Source organism: Bombus impatiens, unplaced genomic scaffold (assembly GCF_000188095.3).
Source record: "Bombus impatiens unplaced genomic scaffold, BIMP_2.2 scf_0217, whole genome shotgun sequence".
NCBI lineage: Eukaryota > Metazoa > Arthropoda > Insecta > Hymenoptera > Apidae > Bombus > Bombus impatiens.
In genome coordinates this window covers 2,296,008-2,322,357 of record NT_176636.1, presented here as the reverse complement: position 1 = coordinate 2,322,357, position 26,350 = coordinate 2,296,008, and the positions used below count along the sequence as shown (strand labels likewise).

Genomic DNA, 26,350 nt, shown 5'->3' with positions numbered 1-26,350 from the left:
GGCCGCGGCTGCGCGGCGATAACTCGAGAAACGTGAAGTTCGGTGTCGTTTAATACTACGACTGCTCCGAACGAAGGATGCAGATATCGAGGCGAAAGATACGCATACATTTGAAAGTAATACAGGCGAAAGTATTCCGACACTCGGCATAGAATATTTTTGCCAATGTATTGCTTGCTGAACTTCATTAGCTATCGCGTAGCGAGACTCGACCGTTGTCATTGTACTGGTACAATTTCGGACAAGACATTTTTAGCCATTGTATGTATCGTAATATATGGTAATTGCATTTTCGGTGAGTTCTTCATTTTAACGACACTTTATACGGAAGAATAGTATTTTAATACGACGTAGCTGAAAATCGAAGGAATCCGAAGGTAGAAGCGATTTAAGAGCAGCTCGTAGGCTGTCCATGTTTTAGGAAACCAAAACTTATCTCGAATCAGAGGTACGACATTCGACTTTTTCGACAATTTAGTATCACAACAGCCACTTTGCTATAAATTTTAAAAACGTTAACCAACGCGTACATACTTCTCCTGGACCACCCAGTTTCTCACAGGGTACGTAGGCTAAGTGCATCTAATATCGCTCATCGAATTCCAAATCGTCCTCGTGTAAAAGATAAGGGAAACTTGTATACGAAACCATGAAACGGAAAAGACGTTAGTTTCGTGCACGTAAAACACATCTTTACGCGATGTAGACTACAGTTTCAGTTCGTTGCCGATTTCTAGCAACGCTATTTTTCAAAATATTACGCGTATTAGACATATTTGTACTTAAAAGACTAAAACACTTACTAAAAAACTGTAACAGAAATTTTACAACATTATAAGACACATACTGGACAAACGAAGTAACAGATTTATAAAAGTTACACTGATGCAACGAAGAGCGATATTGGGACGTTTGACAGTTCGTCGAGAAGAGTTTGCGTTTGCGAAGATGAAATTGCTCGCCGTTGACGAAGAATAATTTCTTTCGCTTTGTCGATTTTTGTATAAAAACCACACGAATTTGTGAAAAATTTCATTTTAATCCTATGGCTGAGATAGACTCCAGAAGGCATCGTATGTATTAAATATCAAGAGCTGTCTTGATATACTCATGGCCGGTAGCGTATATTAAAAGAACGCGATCGAGAGATGCTGGAGGATTGGCAAGACGTAGGATCGAGCGTGGATCGTTGTTCGTGGGGCGCGACGGCACGAATAGAGAGATCGGCCAGACCGTGGTACGCGGTCGAACGCCGGTTTTATCGGTGAGGGTGTCGAAAAGATAGACATCGCCGGGGAATACGGCGACCAAAGCGAGATCACCGCCGCTGCTCGAGATAAGATCACGTCGGCCCCGCCAATACAGATCGTTTACCGAGACCGATCGGAGATCGGCTTTACGGTGTCCCTGCGGGATCCTTCGGAACCGATGCAATTAGATCCGAACAGTGGACATCCACGGAATCGAACGATTTTTAGACCGTTCCAACCGTCCGAACGTCCTCTGGCTTTCGAAGATTACGATGAGAATTGTACAAGTCCCAGAGTCGTTTTCGGATATTTTTATTACAACGTCTTTTCAAATGGTACTTTCAATGGATTCTTGCAGTAGATGATTTTATTTTTCGATATTGGGACGTTTAACAGTTTGTCGAGGAGAGTTTGCGTTTGCGAAGATGAAATTGCTCGCCGTTGACGAGGAATAATTTCTTTCGCTTTGCCAACCTGTGCTTTGTCGATTTTTGTATAAAAACCACACGAATATTTGAAAAATTTCATTTTCGTCCTATGCCTAAAGAAGATTCCAGAAGACATTATCCAAGGGTATGAAAGAAATTCCATCAAAAGATAGAATTTCTAAAGACAACTCTTCCGTTCTAAAAGACAAACCACTGCAACCACAAGACACAGAATTTCTATCGATCATCGAACCAAGCATCGCGCACGACCAGCATTTAAAAAGGTTCGTGTCTTTCACGAGTAGTTCGAATAATCGAGAGCTTTGTATCGCTGAATTCGAACGCGTTAAAAGTAAACCGAGAAGTATCGCGATAGATCTTTAAAAAAGCTAATCAAGCTTTAAATCGTTTAATTTTTCCCGAGATCGGAGTTTCCAAAGTCTCTTCCGCATCAACCGGAGGATTTTCATTTTACAAACCATCGAACGAAACGTCATCCTATTCGCGATTGCCGGAGAACAAAAATCCCCGCAAAAACACGAAATTTATAGACGAATATAGGAAAATTCCCAAATTTCCAAAAACAACTCCTCCTCGTCCAATGAAATCCTTCAACGATGCTCGAAAAGCGCGTAACATCGTCCTGCACGACGTAAATCCTCCGAAAATGATTCGGTTCGCCTAATAACTATTATAAACCGTGGCCGTGGCTCTGCAAGGGACAGGGTAGCGCGACTAGAACACCCTCGGTTTCGCTAATATCGACGGCTATCGTGGATCGCCCTCGGTGGTCGCTCGTAGACACGACAAAACCAGCACTAATTTCACAAACGAATAAACGCGGGCTGGCCACTGATCGTGAACGAGTCGAGCGTGGAAAACGAGTTTCGGGGGTGGAGGTTCTGCGAGAGGCGGCCGAGATGGAACGTGATAACGCGTGGGGCGATACCGATACACTGCTCGTCCGACGGAGATGAGTCAGCTGCGTCGACGAAATCGACTCACCCCATCGACAGGACTCACCATTCGAACCATGGGATGCGTTCGATGCTAGGTGACCGCGATCTTCGTGCACTATCGATCATTCTGAATCCCCGGATTTCGAATCGGTAGAATGGGCGATAATCCCTATCGGTTAAAATTGCTGGATCGAATTTGCGATCGTTAGACCGTGGATACCGTGCTACGGATTCTAAGTAAACATATTTGAGGTTGTGCTTCTTAAAACTGTTCTATCTGCACTAATTCGTGAACTGAGAAGATCGAGTTGAAAGTTTACGAAGTTTAATACGATTGTCTGGAATTAAGAGTTAGGAGAATCGTGCATTTGTTAGTTTTCAAGTAGAATTTTCATCGTATCATGATACACTCGTACTCTTTATACGAATGAGATGCACGTGGACTGGATAATTATTGAGTTGGCAACTAAGTGATTGCGGATTTTGTTATTATCACCTAATGACAAAATCTGCAATCATTTAGTTGCCAACGCAATATATTCTTTCTCAGAAATACAGTTAGAACAGTTGAGAAACGGAGCAACGATCTGTATCTGTGTGTAGTACAGCATCGCTTGGAACTCGTAATCTTTAAGACCGCGATCTCCACCACGCAACGTCGAAAACGAAATTGATCGTGAACGAGAAATCGGAATATTTCGAACGTAAAACGAACGTATATACGGAAGAACGAGGAGATCGGAAAGAATTACAGGGTTGGCTCGGTGAATGAAAAAAGGCTCGGAGAACAATGCGGCGAGCCCCCGCTGAAGCCGCAAACTTTATAACGTCGGGACCGCGAATTTTGCAGAGCAATCTCCTTCCCGACGACGAGATTGCGGATCACGCTGATGACGTGAGTCAATTGTCACGCGAGCCGACTGAATCCAATCGACCGGCGACGCCCTTAATGTCGGATTTTAACAAGCGGCTTAATCCTTTCTCCCTTTTTTTCTCGCTCCCCTCCGCGATTCTTTACCCTCGCCTACTCATCCTCCTTTTGCTCTTTGCTCTGTCTCGAACCCTCCCCTCTTCCTCCCCCGTATTCCCTCATCATCTCGATTTTCACGATTTCTCATATGTTTTTTGAAATCTTTCGTCATTTTCCTCGACCTCGTGCGAAATCGCTCGCTTCTTTTCGTTTCACCGTCGCTCTTCTATTTTTCCTTATAAATTCCTCCCCTTGTCTCTTCTTTCTTCGTGAATTTCCTCGTAACTCGCGCATCTACAACCTCCTCTCCGCGCGTTCCATTTCCGCCGTATAATTTTCTTCCATTTCTTCGTGAATTCCCTCTTATCCTCGACATTTACGACTTCTTCTCTATTTCCTCCACTTCCGTCGTTTTCTTCCGTTTCTTCCAAATCCCTGCTTCCTTCTTCACAGTCATTCCTCCGACAACCCTGCCAACGCGTTTCCCTCGCCATCAAAAAGTGCGAAAGCTTAATTGGAGGAATTGGATCTTCCGGCCGGCTGCACGCAATCAGATGATTCCCGCAGTTCAAGCTCGCTGAAAATCCAACCGTGGAACCATGGGCAACCATGCGACCCAGGAATAGCAAGTGGGAGGGTTACGGGGGTGGCAGACGTCGTAACAAACGACGGCCAACTGTCTGCCCGCCATAAGGGGCTTTTCAGCTTCTGGATTATATAGAGAAGCCGTAACGGACAACTTTATACCAAGCCAGGTCTTCGACCAGTCCCTATCGATTCGCTCGATCGCCGATCCCTTCGTCTTCGCGTGTCCAAGATCTCCAACTCTCGTCTCTGGATCCTGGTAATTTCACGTGATTCGCTTCTCTTTCCACTCTCTTCATCTTCACATCTTTTTCTCAACTTTAACTTCGTGTTGCCATGTAAAGATCGTACAGGAAGAATACGACGTGCAAGTAGGATTTTTACGCAGGTTTATACCGTTTTGGACGCGACAGAACAAATGAAACTTGTGCCGAGAGATTCGTCTCACCTGCTAAATACAGTGGACTGGAAATGTTTGGCTGCAAATGTTGATTTGTTGTATTTTGGGGAAATTTAAAACTGCAAAATATATGGGAAACAGATATATACAGAATGTATGATACATAAATACACGTATGTAAAATATTCCAAGCAGAGTATTTGTTATAACATTTAGCGAACGAGACAAACTTGTACGTCTAATTTCCATTTCTTCAGTCTCGTTGCTAGAAATATAAAATCGCATATTTTCACAGTCTAGTGTTTAAAACGATGGAAATATACGTACGTCGATTAGGTTCGCACCTGGTTCGTTTATGACCACATTAAAGTATCCTTTCTTTAGTTGCAAAGCGACTATTAAAGTGACAAGATCAATGAAAACGTACTCGTCATATTTTTCCTATTATTTTCACGAGTTCTTCCACGTCTTTTCTTTTTCTGCTTCTCGTTTTCGTCTTTGGTCTTCGAGTTTGGCCTTCCGTTTCTGTTCGAGGGATGGGGAATTTGTTGCATCCGTTCGCTGCCACGTCGAAGATGGTCGTTTCGGTTCATTGCAGCTTCAGTCATCGATATCGCGCATCGATCGCGTTACCCGAAGCCCTGGGACGAGGATACGCCTGAGGATCGGTGTCGTTCGTTTCCTGATTCGTTTTCTTCTTTCTCTCTCGTGGCTTTCCTCTATATCGTTCGCTCGAACGTCGATCCGGGGTTTCTCGATGTTTCAAGCTTCTTCAAAGTGTCCCTCGTTTCCTGCTGACGTTATTCTTTCCTTTGCTTCTTTCTTTTCCCTGCATTCGCTTTATTTAATCCTTAGCGTTATTCTTTCCCTGCGTGGATCGATTCTTCGATTTTCTAGAATATTTTCTATTCAATATCTTTAATTTTCTCGTTTTCTAATATCTTGAGGTTATTCCTTACTGTTACTTCATTTCCTCTCCGATTTCTTGAGCCCACGTTTCTGCTTTTCTATTTTTTTATTTTTTACATTTTAGGGAATACTTTTTTAATGTTCTAGAAGATCGTTGAACGTTCTGCTCTTTTCTGACTGTTTCTTTCGTCGGATTCTTTTCCTAGTCCAAATCTCGACATTTTTATGTTAGTACAATACTTGGTCTTTACAAACGCATCGGGTAGAAGCGCGTTTCTATTAAAAGATCGTTAAGGATCACGGGGCAATCGAAGTCGGTAAACTAGCGAAGAAGTTGAAGCGGCATGTTGAAAGCACTTGCGCGTCGATCGATTTCTGGACTAGTGGAATCGATTGCAAAGTCGACAGGTTCGTGCAAAGCTGCCACGAGCAGACTGTAAGACGGTGTTCCGCTGTCAGCTTAGGGCAAAGCCGATTACACAGCGATGAAATTCGAAAGATAGAGTCTGCTAGCTGCATCCTCCACGCCAATGAATCATCCACTCTTTCCTTTTCTTTTATTTCTTCGTCGAAATTAAACAAGTTTTCATCCATAATGAAAACATATGAATACCATAAAATCTCGGATGTAGAAATGATTCAATATACGAATCATTGTATGGCAAATAATTCAGTATATAAACTATTCTAATTGTACAAATATAACTTCTTTAACACTTGTCGTGTATTTAAGGTGGCAATCCGTGCTTACATTAATTGTTTACTATATATTTTCAATAAATATTTCATAGTTTCTATGTACAATCTCAAACTAGTTTCAAATTTCACCAATATAATCGTGAAAATCGTACCTCGTTACAATGTTAATAAAGTTTCTGGATATTTTATGCCACTCATGAAATTTTTCTCGAATAAATATTCAGATACTTTCGCGTGATACGATAATTCCGCAGAGGACGAGATGCAAAGACAAAAATCCTAAAATTAAAATCTATTATTCGGCGTAATAAGAAAATTAGGGAGTCGTCTATTATCGCGAAATTCGGGCTATTCGGATGAACGAGATTCTATGGTGAAATTGCAAAAGCACCGGCAAAGTTGAAAACGAAGGAAATTTGGTATTTCGACTGGCAATTTTGCGAGTAGCGCGTGTATTTACACGAAATTATTTACGCGATTTAATTTCATATTGGAAGGATATCGCGCGACGCGCCAAATAATCGACGTGTCGCTTTTTTCCCTTCTTTTTTTTATTTTTATCGTTTCAGCGCAACCGATGCGTTTCAATAACGCAAAATCAGCGAATCGATTTGTCAATGTTATGCCGTGCCGATTTTTAACTGATCGCGCGCTGTTGAAGAGGCGAATCGCGTAATGGGCCCTTGCCTTTCGGCGCCGATGCGATTTTATGCGGCGCTAAATCGAGAAACGTACGCGAAAAATTGTCGCACGACCGACGTCGAAAGCGAGAAACGCATAAAATCGGCTCGGTATCATTCACGAGCTTCTCCGATGATTGGAAAATTGTGAAGTGCAATCTGTGGAACTGAGTGAATGAGAGAAACAATATGCGATATATCTGAGTGAAAAAGGCGTTGGCTTTTAGGTCAGTTTTCGTATTATTGAACGTGAACGACTTAAAGAGAAAGACCTCGAAAGGATCTTCAAAATTGGGAAAAGTATTCAAGAATTCATAGAAGGAGTACTTTAGAAAAATTGTTAGTAATTCATAGGAAGAATTGCGATGCTAAAAAATGAGCAATGGAAGGAGCGATTAAGGAGAAAGGAAAATTAAGAGAGCAAAAGTAGTTACGAAAAAATAAGAGGCCACCGATTCAAAGTAAATAATCGTAGGAAAAACTCGTATCAAGGAGAGGAACGTAAATTAAATCCAACTGGTGTGAGGATTCCAATGACTTGATTGGACTTTCTAAGGGTCCATTGACTACGACGAGTTTGTTTCGGAAGAATAAAGAGAAGAAAAAGAAAGCCTGAAAAGAATGAAATATATTTTTGAAAGAATCTGAATAATCGCATCGACGAATAAAAGTACCTGAAAGCTACGTAATCATTACTAATTCGAAAAAATGTCTATAATCCAACAGAAATTTGATCCTGGAAGAGTTAAGTACAGGAGTTTTTACTGAATTATATCCCAAATTAAATCCAACCAGGGTGAGGAATTCATTGACTCGATTGGACTTTCTAAGAGCCTGCAAGAAGTTTGTTTCAGAAGAACGAGAAGTTAAAGAAGAAACTTAAAAAAGATCGAGAAATCCGAAGAATTGGAATAACGTTAGACCTTGGAATTTTAGGTTGGAATTGAGCATTGGAATATTAGGAACAAATATACATTTAGCTACAAATATAGTTCTTCTATAAGGTTTAATTATAAAGAATAAGTATAGCTTTGAATATAGTTTCTTTATAATCGTTTCGCAGGACACAAAGAAATTTTCACTCTGAAGAGTGCGATTTTCGTTTGGTCGTAGATAGATCAGCTTGAAAATATTCGAGCTAATTAGACCGAGCTAAAATTGGACACCAGCCCAATAGTGGAAGCTTCATGGCTGATGTTCGTCCAGAACCAAGTGCCACCTGATAAGATCTGCTCCCTTAGAGATCTATCAGACGGCTGAAAATAACAGACCAGCGAGTTTATGACCTGTGACAACTTTTTATGGAATATTTTCAGCCAGCGCCGCTTGTAATTGCCTGCATTAATTAGCCTTCGCCAATGATCGCCTTTTCGAATGCCCATACTGTTTAAGGTTCTTGGTTACGGGATCTACTTGTCCCTGAAGATGATAAAGATGATAAATATATTTTCATAAGTCTCATTGCGTCTCTGTATTTTTCAATTTGTTCCACGAGAAATTATTTTTAAACGAGGATAAACTAATCTGGACACGGTGTGCACTAACTTCTGCATCGAAGATTAAACTAATTCGTTTCTAATTAATAAATTAAACTAATTTCTATAGGTACTTTTTAAATACTTTAAATACTTTTTCGAACCGTAAAACCTGTATGAAAAATTCTGACGAAAATGGTATCAAACGAATACACGAATCTTCTTTCACAGCCACAATTTTAAAGAAATACCATTATACGATGTAAATTAATTGAAAAAGATTGCAAACGAAGAAAGAATAAATGATGACGTGCGACTTCCAAACGGCAGCGCATTTCCTGCAACAAATTCTCCACCGAACCAATCTTTGCTACATCGACGAGCTTCTAATTGATCATCGCCAGGTCGATAATCTCGTGGAACGAGGGAATATACCGAAGAACCGCGCGAAAAACAGTTCGAAACGAACCTGCCCGGTGAGCCTGCGGGCCGTTCAACACGATTAACAGGAGGAAACGAAGGAGAAAGAAAAAAAGGCGTACGAGGAACGCGATAATCAGTCGCTGGCCGGAAGGTGCTAACGGAATTAAGCCAGCGTTTCCTTACTCCTGGCTAATTTCTTGTGTGGTCCTCTCCTTCCTCTCCCTTCTTCTGCAACGAGAGGGCTAAACGAGTCGATAAATCTTGCCCGCGTTCGCTGCATGCACTGCCGCATAACGGCGTGCTCGTGTCCGCTTTATATCGAGTCGCGTAATTAGGCCCAGAGACAACAGGTGAGCAGCTTGTGACACAGCTGCCGGTTTCCTTCGAAACGCTGACGTTTGGCCGGACTTTTATCTATTCCCTGGATCGACCGATCCGACCAGAGAGCTTCTTCCTGATACGCTTCGTTGGAGCTGGCCAACGTGCAACGACAGGGAAATGGAAAATTGGAACGACGTTCGGAGAAAAGGAATCGTTGCGAGCTACGTGGTTCTTACGGATCGCTGGGGTAATTAAGGCGGATGGAACGGAATAGGAATAGGAGTTTTGGATAAGCTGCACTGTAAACTGGGATAACCGAGAAATGGAAATTTCCAATGTTGCAATTAGTTTGCGAGGAGTTGAAAGATAAATTGCATCTGAATTGCAGATGAACAGTGTGCATTTTTGCAATGTGTATTTTTACTACAGCACGATCTTTCGAATTGACTTTGCTGGAGTTGAGACGTCGAGGAAACGAAATTATATTACATCTGTGGGTGAGAATTATTGAAGAATACGTGATTTTATGGAAAAGGTGAAACTACCGATTAATTCGTCGATTACTTTAATTATCATATACGTGAATTCACAGAAATGGAATTTCTTGACAAAACTGTTTCTCTTTCGAAAACTCGTTCACTTCGAATTTCATCGACGATAGAAAGGTGCAAATATTGGTATTCCTAGAACCATGAGGAAATTATAGGACAGTCAGACCGCGGATCTACTCGTTAAAGAATCGACATTGGAGCAAGAGCCACCCTGTATGCCTCGCTGGCAAGCTCAGACCTCCCGAAGATATTAATCGCGAGCGTCGCCGTTTTGCATAATTTTGTAATGCATCCCGTCAACGAACGATAGCATCTTTCGCACGGCGAGGGAACGCACGTGGGTGTTTTGCACCGCTCTCGTACTCCGCGCTTACGTAAGTCTGATAGATTGGAATTATCCGCGAAATTTATGTAGCTCGCCGGTCCGCACCGAGGAAACTCGCCCTCGTGAGTTTATTAACGCGCGTACGCCCCGGGTAACGAGATACCCGCCGTTTTTTCCTCATTCACCGTTATTATAGCAGAAAATTATACCAGAAAAATCCTCTTTAACGTGGGTTAACAATTTTTTTTTTTTTTTTTGAGATCATCGCTTTAGCAAAAACACCGTCGACGTTGCTCTATTTTTTAACCTCGCCCCCTTTTAATTTTAGAAGTTCCGCCAGTGTTTCGTTTCACTCGATCTATTTTATCGTATCGTGGAAAAATTATGGCAAGAAGACCTGTACCCCTCGTTTATTTTGGCGATAGAAAAATATCCAAATATTTGGATCGATACAAGTGTCGGTAAATGTCTGTCGCAAAAATTGCCGAAAACGAACGTTCGTTAGACATTTCACTCTTTTACGGGAGTAGCTAAAAAAAAAGTTGGATTTACGTACGTGGAAAGAAACGTTAAATAGTTAAGATACATGTAACGTATTTTTGCACATTATGCGAATCCTGAAGATCTTTTCCGTAAAACAGTCTATCGATAACGAGAATAAGAAGCAAAGTTATCATTGATCCACGTTCGTTTACAATTTTACAACGGACTTACACTCTGTCAAAAATATGTAAACGAATATTCGAATATTTCCAAGAAGTAATTCGTCTAAAAAGCGGAGAAAATGGATAGATCTCCAGAAATAAAATATCAAGTCGCGTTTCACGAGGGACCATCGCTCATAGGATCTCCACGATTTCCCTTTGCGCGGGCTCATACGTCAGAATCCAAGGCAGCCCGCTTCTAACAGCGAGCACGACTCGTTTCACTCGGACTATTTGTCGCGGCGAATCACGGCGATTCGTAAAGAAAAAAGCCGACTTGACGGATACCCAACGGACGACGAAGCTCGTTTAACGAGCCGTTGCTTGTGAAATAAAACAAAAAAAAAGAAAAAAAAGAAACAAAAAGAAAAAGAAAGGAAAAAGAAAGGAAAGTAAATGGTCAGAGCATCGGGGTCAAAAGAAAGCACGAGGACATTGTAATCGTTTTGCACGATAATTTAACGGGCCGTCAGACACGGCTACACGAAAGCATCGTTCGTGTTTCATTTCACATTTTCGATTAGCCGAAACACAACGTTCCTTCCCCTTGTCCATTCCCTTTTATTAAAGCCTCTCTATTCCCTGCGACTTCTTATTCTACTTTTTCTCTCTGGCTGTCTTTCATGTTCTTGACGTTGTTTTCGGGTATTTTTTGGCCCCTCTTTGCCTCCGTATTTTTAACCCGGTTTTCCATCTTTTATATTTCAGCGTTTCAGCAAAGGGGCCAGATTTCTAACGCTTTGACGAAACATTTATATGAATTATTATGTACTATTTGAATACTTAATCATAGTTTATCGATACTTTGTTAAAACACGAGACAGTTCTTAAAATTATAGTTAGATCGAAAATGAGCTGTTTCTCATTTTATTGTTCGTATTCTAACTCGTACAGATCCATCTAATTTCCTCTTTTCTCTTTTACTCTCAACCTCGTAGCACTCGATTTTACTTCGTTTCTCTTACCTTCCCTTAACACGATCTTCTTCCTTCTTGACATTTTCCTATATATTTTCTATATTTCATCCTGGTTCATCTTTCGTTCTTCCCTACGCATCTTAACTCGCGCAAATCCGTCTAATTTCACTTCTCTTCTCCTACTCTCGGTTTGTTCTTCTCCCCTACTTCCTCTCACGCACTCTCTTACTCAATACGCGCCTTTCCAATACTTCAACATCCACTAACCAGTTCCTACCTCGACACGTCCATTGTTCTCTTTCCTCAATCACTCATTCGCCAACATCCTCTAGCCACTTTCCTCATTTTCCTCTTCCATCCACTCCTTTCACCAATTCCTCCCATTCCGAATTTCCTCTCTCCGTCTTGAAACGCACGCAAACACACGTATACGCCGTCGCAGCCTCGAATAGCCCTCTTTCCTCTGGAAGTCGGGCGGCTGTGTTCGCGCGGCCTCCGGCTCTCGACAGCAGGCGCGGCAATAAATTTTCGCGCGCCGACACCGAGCAATATTTCCTTGCCGTTTGTACGCGCCAGTTCTCCTCTTTTTGCCGGGGCCCCCGGTACACGCGGATAAACGCGCTGCGTATTACGGTTAAACGGCGAGAAAAAAACCCGCCAGCCCGTTCCATTTCAATTTGCGAAATGGCGCTCTGCGGCTACCGTGGCCCGTTGCTTGTCGCTGCTGTCGCCGGCTACCTTTCGCTTCGTGAAATCCGAGATCAGGATTAGGTCGCTTATTACGCAATTGATGGCCACTTTTCAACGATTTTTCAGAAATTCCACCGAATTTTGATAAATCGCTGGCTCGGTATTTTCGAGGTTCAAGTAATGGTAATATCGCTGTTTCACCGGCTACCATTCGCTTGGCAGATTCAGCATCGGGACGAGCCGATTCAATTTATCGTGGAATTGATGGGAATTCTTGAGATATTAGGTACGGTAGTTCAGAGTTTCGAGGATTCAAGTGTCAGTAATGGTAACGTTTACCTGATTATCGCTATTCCGCTGGCTACCTTTCGCTCAAATTTATCACGACTTTATTGCGAACGTTCGAGATATCAGATATGGTAGTTCAGCATTTTGGGAGTTTAATCGTCAATCATGATGATAATTAATCTGATTGTCCCTGTTCCGCCGGCTAGCTTTCTCTTGGGAGATTTCAGAATGAGGAAGAAACGGTGGATTTTATCGCGGAATCGATGAGAACTTTTGAGAAATTGGTTATGACAGTCGAGTATTCTGTAGCAGAATACCACGCAATCTCCTTCCGATACTTTCTAATTAACCAAATAAAAATTGTCACGATAAAACTATCTTCCTCATCGAACGTCGTGACGACGTTAATTCTCGACAGAGATTATCTCGATCGGAAAGATCGAGAGCCAGGGTGGCAATCGGTCCGTGACAACGACCAGCCAGAAGAAGGACACGAGAGTCATGGCTTGTTCGCGTGGTTTCCGCCGCTGGTTCCCGCGCTCTTCTGCTTACAATGCCACATAAAATCGGGCCACAACGCACCGGCCAGCTTATTAAATTATGCTCGTTAAGAAGTTTCGAGTTGAAGCCGACGCGTTTAACATTCTGGCCATACCAGCGCTTTGTCCCGCGGTCGCGAGGATTCACCAAGGATCGAGGACCTGTTTCCTGTCTGCATCAATCAGGAATTTCCTTCTTTCGTTCTTTCTCTTAACGTACAACATCTTTTTGCCAACTTAGGATTTTAATGGCTCGTTGATGCCATTTACCAACTGTTTTATCATCGAGCAAGTAGTATACACTTTCGCGTGTAATACTTTTCATCGTGTTTGCTCCATTCCTGTAATATTTTTAATATGGCTGAGTTTCGTGGCAGCTCGATGACGGTGCTTAGTGTTTTCCACTTGCTGTTTTTCTTCAACTTAGGTATTTTAGCTATTTTCATTTATTCCGCAGTAATCTTCCGGTATCGTCTTTCGACGACGTAATCTTTCGCCTTAATCTTCGTCGCGCGATTATTAATTGACTTAGAAATTTCACTTGGAAGTAAGAAATGTATGCACGTTTCGATAGATGTTATCTATGGTCTTCCTCGTAGTTGGATTAAATTATGAAATTTCTTTTGTCGAATCATCCATGCGAATGTTATTCTTTCTACAATTTTACAACGAACTAGCGACAAACTATTTTCAGCATCCTCGTATACTCTGTATTCTTGCAATCGTTGCTAACCTTCCAAAGCATGTAATCTTTTAGTAATTTTAATTTTCTATACTTATTGATTCACGATCGATCTTCTACAATTGATCCATGTGTGTGAAATATTCCATCGCTATATATTTATTAACCCATTAATTAAAAACCAAGCATTGGTTCGTCGTAATTTCATAAATACTTCAACTTCGTTCAGTTCCATAAGATCGTAGCGACGTGAAAAATATTAGTCGAATGTTGGAATTCTCTTTCAGAGCCACGATATTAAAAAAAAAAAACAGAATTCGATAATGTAAATTGATCGAAAAGAAATCATCGCGATCATCATCGTTGCACCGACAGCACATAATTTGTCGCTTCCTGCTTTCAAGTAAAAGCGAGACAATTATTGCTTCCTATACGCGTATTGTACGTTCCAAATCAAAATGAAAAATCGTGACCACCAACAATCTTCGTCTTATAAATTCCACTCTGTTACACAGGGTTATTATTGCGATTGGCATAACGAGCTTATGTCCTGTTTTATCGTTTAACATTGCAATAAGATTTTCTATTGAAATCGAGAATCAGGAAACCCGATTTCCCAGTGTGGCAGGCTAATCCAAGGTCCATTGTGAACGCGGAGCCATAAATCAACGCGATCGAAAGCTTTTTCCGCGGTTATCCACGTTTTTCCCCCGATGATTCTCATGATAATTATTATTTACGAGGTCCCATAGTATCGTCGGTTGCGTTACGTTACTCTACGATCATTTTTTCATTCGTTTCTTTATGTGTCCTCTTTACTGGCGCCTCCTTCTCATCGTCGCTTCCTGCTTCGCAGCCAAGTCGTTCCCATTTTCGCTAATGCGCCCTTTGTTGTTACCTTTCCCATAATTGTTGCTGCCCAACACGATCTTCCAATAACGATCCTACCTTTTTATCGCTTTTGACGATCGTCCGTGCCATTTCTGTTTCTATTTTGTCCCCGTTTCATTTTCCCCCTTTTCAGCCGTTCCGTCGCTACTTATCGTTTCATTTGTTTCGAACACGTCACGAATTTAGAAACGTATGAACGAAGGGTGAAACGTAAAATTGGTTTATAAACGCGAATGATAAAATTTCATTTAGCAAGAAGGAAATTATCGTGCTTAATTTTGATTGGTTGCGTTCTCGCGTACAGTCTGCGTTGCTAATTATTGTCATGTCGTTAATTATATGCCGTTAATTATAGATTATACGTCTAGATTCTTATTAAAGTATAATTATTCGTGAGCTTCGTTGATTATATTAAACTTTGTAAAACGAATGAAAAAGTTGATACTCCGATATGAAAATAATTTACAATTCTGAATCAGTAGCAGATATACCTTGACCGTCTGTAGCGTGCAGTCTCATTCCGCTCATTCTTACGATATAAAATTCATTTAAGCGAACATTAGCATCGACGTTTCAAAATAAGTCTCGTTTAAACCAGCATTGACATCGACATTTCTATTTTATAATTCGTGTCATTTATTTAAATAAGGTCCGTTTTATCGAAAACAGTACTCGATAGTCGGTACAGTGGACCGTTTCAAGTGCTCCTGCCTGTCAACAAATTGGATGCTGTAAATCGCGAGCGAAAATCAGAAGACCGAAAAGCAGCTGGGCTTCGCGGGAATTAAACGCATGGCCGATTAATTGCGGCCACGATACGATCGTTTCGTTCCATTCGTTCGTTATCTGTGTGATCCAGCGTGTCCTCATTACCGCCTCTTATCTGTATTAAAATTAATAAAGAGAGATCGCGAGAGGCGTACAGCTGCGTTGACCCGCGCGGATCACAGTTTCAGCCTCTCGAACGACGTCTGATCCCGTATAAATTATAGTCTTTATACTCGGCGTGAAACCACGATAGCGGTTTTACAGTGATCTTCGTTCTACGGTGGAATTAGTTCACCAGCTTCATGTAAAATTAATGAGAAGGAAGGAGCTGCACGGTATAAATGTGCTTCGAGTTTTTCGATTTATTCTGCAGATTAAAGTTCCAGCAGTTGTACAAGATTGTATTAAGATTGTCAATAAAATTCGATAGCGGTTTCACAGTGAACTTCATACTACGAGGCAATTGATTCGCCAGCTTACTGTAAAATTAATTAAACCCAAGTGCTTGGTAAGTCGTCCGACTTGTCGTAGACAGTAGGTTTTTTTCGAGATTAGATAGAAAGTCGTGTTGAGATCGTCAGAAATGATCTTAATCTTTTAGTATCTTAGGTATTGTAAGGTCAGACATAACCATAGTGACTCCTATGATCCAGACTATAGTAAAGTGCTATAATCCTTTAAACCTTCTTTCGTCTTCCACCATAGTCTCAAGTAGATTACCTAATTCCAGTATTTCATTCGAAGGTGTATTCTACGTTCTACACAGAAGATAATAATTTTCATCGCGAGAAATATTTCTAAAATGTAAACGGAAACGAAATACTCTGAAACGAAATATCTTCGTTCGAAACGCTGTACAGATCGCCTACGACTCGACAACGCCAATTGATGTTTTGTATGAAACAACTATATCCAATTATAATAAAAGTCGTAGTATCTGTAAGATTGCGAGGCAGGCAAAAATCGTAGGATGAAAATGGCAGAGAAGAGAACAGAGTGGGAAAAGAGAGAGAAGAAAGAGAAGAATCGGCGCGACGCGGCGCCCTGCGCCGTAAATCCTGTTACTCGGTGCCGGCGAGGAGAGGTGCGCGCAGGTGTTGCCGAGGTATCCTCGTTATTTATTGATTTACTTAATTCGGCCAACAGAGGACCGCGAGCCCCTGCCCGTTTGAAGAGAGCCGGCTCATTTCGTGATTAAAAGACGTTACGGACGCCTCGACGCAGCATGTGTGTGGCGGCAGTCGGCTCCTTCCCAACCCACACACCGCCCTGCACACCGTTCTGCACGTCGTTTGCACCCCTCCGAGCCGGTGTCCATATTTTTCCGGTTAACGGCTCTCGCCTTTCTCGGTTTATTGCGATTAGACAAGCCGAGAGTCGGATAAGCGCGGCCGAAGGTCGCTTTATGGCCGCCACAACGTTTAGGGACTTTGTTCTAAGGATTTTTGGAGACGTCTTAGAAAAGCTAAGTTACAATTAAATATATTATGTTGCATAAGCAGTTATAAGCAAATAAAAGCGAATATAATACAACAAGATAGGTGAAATATCGAAAGAAGTTTAGCGAAGGAAACAAATCTCTGTTTAGACTCTGTTTCGTTATTCGTATTCGTAAAAATAGAAATTTGCATGAAAATTCGTAATCTTCTTGTGGCGAGACAGGCAGAATTTCATTTGGCCGGTCTACGAACATTATACCAAACTTCTTCCAAGAACAGAAAGCCACAGTTACGATTGATGCATATTCGAACTGGCGCAACGCGAGGACGTGGCCTGCAAACGTGCCAACGTGACCTGCGAACGTGGCTAGCGAATTCTGATTTCTGTGCGGAATCCGCGTTCAAATGCCACGCCGTCTGACGTTTCCAACCATGCAAAGGCTACACTCGTACACTCATAGCGATCTACAATGGCTACAAAAAGTATCGGCATTCTATTTATCCTAAAATTTGTATACTAATTAGTCAAGGTCCATAATATACTAATTAAAAAAGGCTCGAGTCTATCAAATTTCGTATCTTCCAACGGTACTTCCGTATGTCTACAAAAGTTTGGTACCATGAAAGAGAAACGTAGAATCTGGTAAAGGACCGCTTCGTTAAAAAACGAGACTATGTGCTAATACCCCTTGTAGCCACTGTATATAAATATTCGATTACTTTGATAAATATATCGATTTATCCAGAACGTCAACTCGTCCGAACAGGCCTAACATCCGCGAAATTCGACTTTGAATATTGCTAAAAAGATAAAGACACGGAGTAGTAATAAGTCTCTTTACTTAAATTAAAGTATATACTTTTTGTTTATCCATGAGTTATGAGAAGTATCAGATCCTAATCATTACATACATTTTGTTTCCTTTCTTGCATAACCTTGTTCAGTAGATGTATGTTAGCGACAATGCACCTCCGTGTCGATATGACAGATAGCCCGTTGCTATTTAAGATCATTTTATTTCTGTGTTATTAGCTTCTCTGCAGATTCTTTCTTTTTTATTTAATTTGCACTTTACAATTTGTCCAGCTGGACATTCGGTAAATTTTTCTAGCTATTCTTTGTAGATGGGCACATATAGAAAGTACGAAGGCTAACTGCCATTATTGGGTTGGCAACTAAGTGATTGCAGATTTTGTCATTAGGTGGTAATAACAAAATCCGCAAGAACTTAGTTGCCAACCCAATAGAACCTCAGTCCCACGAATCAAAATCCTCGATCGTCGAAAGTGATCAGGCTGGATCGGAGCGAGTGAAACCCCACTGCAGGACTGGACAGAGCTGCTCACCAGCCGGGGGTCCCTATTAATGCCCATTTCGCGTTTAATCTGATCGCTGATCTCTCAGAACGCGTACGGTCGCGACTGACCGGCAGATAGAGCGCGAAAAGTGATGAGAAGCGCGGAGATAAGGGAACGTGGTGGAACGGGTGGTTAGGATAACGGCCACGAGGCGGGAAGAGCGACAAGGACGATGGAAATACTAATAGCGGTGGGGATATGGGGCCCTGGAGCAAGCGGGTCCGACGCTGCGGGGGGCCTCACACGCACGAGCCAACACATCGCCTTGAAAAACCAACATCGGCGCCGACAAATAACTACCCATATTATCCGATCTTGTAGGCTACCATCTCACCACGAGCCCTTTGTGAGGGGGCCAGCGTTATGTATAGCGGGCCCCATGGAACCGAGACGGTAAAATACAGCCGTCCCCACCACCGGTCTTCTTCTTGGTATACCTTTGCGTTTCTCGTTTATTTTAAACGAAATTTTGGCGCGCGTATTTTTATCAAGTTTGTCTTGTTGCGATGTTTTATTCTGGGATTAGACGGTTAATGTATTGCTTGGTGTCTTTAGATAATTAAATACAGCCGTTCTGTCCATTGCTTCCCTCCTTTCGCGTTTCTTGTCCGTTCTACGTGAAATTTTGCCATAGTATGCGCTTTCGTGAAGTTTGTTGTAACGTTTAATTTTGAGATTAAATGTCTAGCATTAGCTGGCGTCGTTGTAACTTTAATGCTACAGTGCCACTTGATTTCCTTCGTGGGATACCTTTGTATTTCCTGTTCATTTTCAATGAAATTTTCAGGATGTTTAATTTTCAGGTGGTTCAGGATCAGGTGGTTAACGTATTGGTTGACGTCTTTACGTATACGATATGTCTATTATAATATATAGCCGCCTCCTCTACTGGTTTCCTTCTTGGTACACACCTTCGCGTTTCTCGTTTATTCAAAATGAGATTTTGGCGTACGTCTCTTTATGGAGTTTGTTCCGTGATTTTTGTTGTAACGTTTATTTCTGGAATTAGATGGCTGATGTCTTTATGCAAATTATACAGCCAGAGACAAGAAAAGAAAAAAGACAGAGGTTTAACAGACTTGCCAGTCCTAACGTTAAATTTATCGAATCTCCTTCCTTTCTCACCATTAAAAATTGATTTCCTCAATAAATCTATCTCGTACCATTTCTTATATTTACTTCGACTCATTAACTCAATTTAATTCCACCTTTTACAACTGATAACAGACAACGTTCTGCTTGTCTTTCGTGACCATCGAAGTGGTTCACCGAACAAATAATAAAGTAATTAAAAGAGTGTGTCGTTGCTGAGGAACCAGTCTGCCGGTCGCTTATCTCGCCGTCACAGCGAAGCGAAATTTATATTTCCTGCCATTATTTTTGCCGCGTATTCCGCAGGAGTCTGGAAACGAATAAAACTCGCCCGCAGTACCAGGAGACGATACCGTTAAGCGTAAATCCGCCGTTCTCGCCTGATACTAATAAAGACTGACCTGTCTGCTCGTAGGTGCGAAAAACGTCTCGAGCTCCAACGGAAACGTCCATTCAGCGATAAAACGGGGATTAATCAAAGCGATAGAAACGTTTTAGCGACTCGAGAACCGCTCAAGTAGTAGAGCTCCTTTCTGAAGACTTTCAGATTGGATCGAGAAACGAGATCTTACGGTTAATTGAATCTCGCGCCATTGAATCTCTTCAAGTCGTTTACTCAATATTTCTCGAAATGTATACGGTGACCCACCAAACCATTCGAACATTTATCGCACAATGTTTCTGCGGACATATCACGCACGTTGTACGAAACTTTCTAAAGTTCCGTTAGCACCGTAACGAGACACGACTATCGCGATTACAATAGGAAAATTTGAAATCAAACGGGACACGCGTGTAGAAGTTACAAGATATTTATTGCAAATATACACTGAACGAAAAATTAGTATATGGCTTGTATAGTACGTAGTAGTCTTAAACATACAATTAATGCTAAAGATCGTCACACTGTATATCGTGGCTTGTTAATATAGTGAATAATTTGATTGTTTAAATAGTTTGCAGATACGAATGAATATCTGTAAATGTAACTTGCGCGTATATTTTTGCATCCGTTTCAAATTTTGCCAATATAATCACGATAGTCGTGATCTCGTTACAATGCTGATGTGATTTCGAAATGCTTTGTATAATATATGCATAAGAAGAAGGAGCCACTGTATATAGAATTTTTCATTGCTTTTGTATCTTCGTTGCTTTTTAAAACGTATCGATTCGATTAAACCAGCAAGTGATAAATGAAAAGGAAATGTTAAATGTTAAAAAAAAAGAAAAAAAAAAAAAGAAATTGAATTGATATATTTTGACATGAAAATTTGTAGAATGACGTGAATGGCATTTAATAAGCAAGCATAGGTGTATCGAGGTATTAATTAACGTGGCATCAGCGCGATTAACGAAGGCGGGAAATTAATTAGTCAAGCGCGGATTTGACGGGGCGGTGGTTAATGAAGTGTAGAATTGTCGGAGTTTTATTTAATTACTCGGTGCCGAGTCGAGGACGCTCGTTAAAAAATTATAACGTCGTTAAAATTTTAACGAGGCCGGCTGGACAGAATTTTCGAAATGTTCTATCATCGACGCCGCGAGAAAGTTTTTAATTAATTAGCCATAGATCCCGCGCAGAATGTCGATGAATTTGTTATGACGCTATTAAAATGCCGAGCAATTATTTATAAATCTGACAGACTAATAGCTCAATCATTCAGAAAATCTTTCCGTTGTTATTCCATTTTTTTTTTCATCCTCCTTTGACTAAATTTTTATCCGTTCCCTTTTGAAGTAACCTCGAATTTAACCCTTTCATCCTTCCAGAACGATAATTCCATCCAATGTTTTATGATTTTTACAGTACGTTCGCGCTATGCAGTATCCTTTTCCGAAACTAATTAACAGAGAAATACTACAACTGAATTAATACATCGAATCGAAAACTCAAATAAGGAAAGGTAATTTGGACAGATTTTTTCAAATAAATTTGGACGTACTCGGATTAATATATCACCTGAAAGAATCATTTCCTATAATCTCAGCTAACACGGTATTTCAATGAATTTCTTCAGAATAATTTACGTAGTCAAATATATGACACTCACGTTAAGCCATGTACGTCATTCGGACTACTCGGATGGCATATTAATAAACTTCACAAATCAACAATAAGTAATCTTATAGAAGTAAATAATTCGTTTAAAAAAAGTCTAATTGTAGAATAAAGGATAAAAAGTGTCCTACTAATTGTATGTATCCTAATGAAATTGAGAAAGTTACAAAACACGATGTTAAATCGATTTGACTTTTAAAGCTTCGTTTAAGAGTGCAAGAAAGTAGCGTAGAATGTTAATTAGATGCTTCCAGCTGGTTCCCTTTCCTATTCACGCGGCGTAGCTAGACAACTAGCGCCATCAGGCCAGATCTCCTTCTAAGAGCATTCGAAGCGCCACAAAAGCGTTCGAGCGGAGTGGACGAAGGCCGTGCGACGTTTACAAGGCGTCCGATTAATTTCTCGTCGGTCGGGATGAATCTTTCGGTCCGCAGGAGGAACGTAAGGGCCGGTCTTCTGGCCTTTCATGGCCAGGAGACGCTGAAGGCTCCGCGGCACCCACGGCACCGATTGTAAATTAGGGCAAATTGATCGCAAATCAGCCGCGCCGGACGAGAGTCACTCCCACACGATCCGTCCGGGAAAGGGGAAGAGACGCAAACATGCCCAGCCCAGGACTTTGTACGCGAGACCAGGCCTTGAACGACGATGAGAGAGAAAAGTAATGCCCGAACGGTCGCGGGTTTATTGGCCATCTTAGTTTCCAACGATCGCCGCGAATGTAAATCCTCTAAACGACTAACGCGTTTAGCTTTGGTGTCTTAGCTTCAGGGAACGTTCCTAGGATTGGTGCTCGTTTATGCGCTCCTTTAAACAATTAGGCGATCGTTCTTCGCGTCATTTTGATTTTTATACCCGGCCTTTTGCGGTTCTACATATATATGCACCCTGTTCATAATTATTAGCACAGCGTAACTTTATACCATAAGATGTGATGATTGGAATAAATTGTCAAGAATCAATCGATCGGCAGAATTTTGCATTCATGCCATGAGAGGAGCAATTATGAACATTAATAATTATGAACATTACAAATGCTAAGAGGAAAAATCTGGAATCGAATAACAAGAAATTATCCGAACGTTGAAAATGATTAAAATAGCCGAGGAAAGACATAATCTCGTAAACTGGTTTACATTATGACACTGAATGCGTGAATTTTATTTATCCCACGTTCTATAATCTTTATCTGTCTTGATCTAAGGTCTCCAATCTTGTTCCAGATAGATGAACCTTGGCACTCACGTTCTACCGAAAATTATAAAATTGTAGTAGAAATATTTATAACCCACTTGTTAATATACAATGATAATATTAATTGGAAAATTATTGTGCAAGAGATGGCGGGTTTAAAGGAGTCTAGCCCACCAGTACCTAAGAATCTTCTTGATAACGATTTTAAAAGGATCCTTGGAATCCCTGACCATCGGAAGAGCATCGTGTCGTCGAGCTCTGTCCCGAAGCATCTCCAGAATTCAACCACCCGTTCTCACCTGGACACCAGAGAGGCAGGCACCTTTCGAGGGTGAGAGAACTGTACCAATGTAACAGTTCGGTGCCTTTAAGCGGCTTCGAGACAGCGGCATCGGCGCCCTCAAACGCGCCGACAAACGTTGTCCCGCTAGAAAGCCCTCGTTCCGCTAACCCTTTCCCAAAGCCAAGCCGCGTCTCGTTCTCTCATCGTGAAACGGCGATCGAAGGGCCGTTTTCGGGGACCAGGTGCGAATGGAGAACAGGCGGAAAGTTTCACATCGATGTGGTCTCGTTAGGCATTCGCAAACCAAGGATTCCATTCGATCAATCGCTCGCAATACCATGAAGCTACCCTAAAATTTTCAATCCTTATGCTATACTATAAAACGCAATTACATCATCAGAGGACTGCGAATATTTCGGCTTCATTTTTGGCAATACAATTAAAAACACGGAATTTAGGTAAAGAACTTGCTTGACCTATCGAATATTGTACAAAGTAGTATTCTTTGGATACTTTATATCCATTCTGTACGTTTATGAAACTTTAAACATAAGATTGGACAAAATCTAATTACAAGTAAAAGGTTAATTGGACAGTCAAGCTTCTAAAGTTCTTGTTATAGCTTCAATCGTTCGTGTTCCGTGTTCAATCTTTGCACAAAACTTCTAGGACACTAGCCATCTTCAATAAAACTTCCATACTTGGTGTGGGCTATGACTTTTAAGTAATATACTTTCTTCGTCGTCCAAACTGTCAAGTTATGCAAAATATTGGAACACAATTCAGCTATGCAACTCTTTTCAACTTTCAAGAAGATATGGTAACTGTCGTAGCAGTTTTGGGCTACGGTGTGCATGCGTGTAGTACTTCATAGTCCAGTTCTCAAGATTCCACTCGCATCGTACTCGCGATAGCAACTTTCATCACAAACAGGAACGATCAAAAAGCTGCATCAGAATGCCTCCAGTTCTCCTTTATCCCAAAGCAAGAACTCAAACAGGAATCCCAATGCCGAATCTCTGAGAACTTAAAGTTGACGATGTCAATTAACAATCCCAGCCGCGGCCCAATTAATCAGCCAGGGCATAACCGAAAAACGAGAAGCAAGAACCGTGGACAAGCATCAATCTCGCGTCGGTTGCCAGCGTAAATCCGCTCCGTCCGACACTCTCCGTTTCCATTATTCCTCTTCCCATCGAAGACGCCAAGCCAGGACCGAAACAAGCCGAGTCCCGAGAGAGAGGAAGAGAGAGAGAGAGAGAGAGAGAGTAGAGGTAGAAGGCTCGAGCCAAAGCGACCAAAGCCACGGATATCTATAGCCCACGACGAAGAGGTGTACACGACTAGAGAGGATGGCTCCCGGTCGCGCTGGATGGACACGGACAGGTCCGCATTGTATTCTGCGGCCAGTAAATCCTGGTGCTCGTAGTGTAAATGAGAGCCAGCCGGGGCGGGGAACGGTGGTACCCGGCTAGGCTTGGACCAGAAAGGGCCAAGGCTCCTCTCCGCTTCCAACTAACGCGCCGACGATGGCGAAACAGAGACGGAAAGATTTATCTGCGAGCCGCGAGCACGCCACGGCAACCCTTTGTCGCTGGCCGCGGTGAGAAGTTCGCATTTTTCGCCATTTTTTTCCTACCGTTCCGCGTCCGTTTCCGTCTCCTTCCGATCCTTTCGTCGGATTTTTTTCATAGTTTCTTCTTCTTCTTCTTCTTCTTCTCCTACGGAGTTCTTCGTTTGGTGAACGCAAGGAAAGACGGAGGAATCGAGGGAATCTGACGGGGCTCAACGTGCTTGATTGTCCACGATTGTTAGAGATACTTTGCATTTAGAGGAGAATTGCCAGATGGAGTATGAATTAGAAAAGAAGTTGGAGGTTGCATGATTATGTCTTAGGGGAAGATCGATTTTATGTTTGGTTTCGGTAATGGATACTGGAGGGTGGGTTGGCAATAGGTGACACGAACCAGATACGAGTTAGTGTCGTGTGTGCTTCGCAGGGAATTTGTAATTAATCCAGCTGACACGTTGTTGACTAGGCGTGACTAGGCGTGGTTGCTTTTATTTCCTATCACTGTTCTTTATTTCTTTCTACTAGAGACAAAATAATCGACGATTATATCTTATACAAAAGTTAATCCCTATATTTTGGTTGAACCTATGATAATACGTGAGATCTTAGGCTACCAAATAAGCTGTCGGTTTCGTTAAACAAACAGCTACATGAATTTAATTTAGGTCGAGTCAGGGATCATAGTCACCATGAAAAAGCAAAAGAAATGCAAATAGTTACATTTCTTACTCCGATATAAAGTTTGTAAAACGACACGAAATATACCAGGCAAGCTACAAAATTCACATTTTTCGTCTTCAACCTTTCCTCTACTCGATCCACTTCCATTCTCTCCAGACAAAGCCATAATTACAATCAATTCCTCTCGATCTCGCGATCATTGCTCACGAAACCATTCCAATCGTTCAGAAGCACACTAACGGCGTCCTCCATCATTTCTTCCATCTCTTCCAGCCCGAAAACACAGCCACAAAAGTCCGTTTCCCCCAAAACCATCCAGCCCAGATAGACAGTTGGGTCAGACGTCGGAGACAGATCGATCGATCAGTCTAAAAACGCGTGCAACCTTAATTTCTCCGCATGGATCGTCACGTAAGACGTCCCTTCGCGTTCCAGAGGGTCGGCCAAGAAAGCGAAAGCCGACCGCCGAGTCGGCCACTTTGCATAGTTTAGCGCTGCGACACCTCCCGGTGTCAATTAAATCCTCGTCGGCTATCGGACTGTGTCGAGTGGTCCATGGGTCCCCTTCAACTCCGAAACTAGCCCCCTTGCCTCTGTCGTGGACGAGTTTCGACGCCGATCAAAGACCACCGGGCATTCCAATTGCTTCCTAATCTTCGTATCGTCGGAGCCAGGCTTTTTTCTTACCTTTTAGCCTTTATCGGTTACGAGTTTTTGATTGATCTATATGGTTCCCTGGGGTGGTATTTTTTTCTTGATAGGATAGCGAGCAGGGACCAGTTGTCTCGAAGTGATTTTATCGAGCTTCGATATTCGAGATGAAGTTCTTCGTGGAAAATCATTCCGGTATAGAACGATGCTATGATTAATTACTTGATGAAGGTAATTCCGTGTTATTGTATATTAAATCTACTGTTTCATTTGTATATCGTTATTGATTTATTTATGCACTTCAGCTTCAGATTAATGAATTTCAAAAAATATTTACACAGCTTGAAAGGAAGTATCGAAAAGTGGTGATCGATTATGTATTCGTGGCTATGGTTTTCTATCGCGAGGAAACAAAATTCTAATTATAAGCACACTTAATTATTAAACTGCGAATTTCCATGCGCTCGTAGGAAATTAAAAATCGATTACTAAACATCGTTAGAATCCACATAATATGCAAAAGTACGGAAGATATCCAAAGCATAACGTTAATCGTGATATT

The 26,350-nt window shown here is 41.7% G+C and overlaps 2 protein-coding genes across 5 annotated transcripts in view; both read right to left on the bottom strand.

Moving 5' to 3' along the window:
- The window catches only part of LOC100740616 (Fanconi anemia group J protein homolog), a 172,938-nt gene that overhangs the window by 133,731 nt on the left and 12,857 nt on the right, over nt 1-26,350 (bottom strand). The window lies entirely within an intron of this gene.
- The window catches only part of LOC100740497 (optomotor-blind protein), a 186,882-nt gene continuing 183,123 nt past the window's right edge, over nt 22,592-26,350 (bottom strand). Inside the window, exon 8 of the mRNA XM_033319790.1 lies at nt 22,592-22,654. Within this exon, the coding sequence (XP_033175681.1) occupies nt 22,592-22,654 (63 nt within the window). The remainder of the gene's footprint in view (nt 22,655-26,350) is intronic.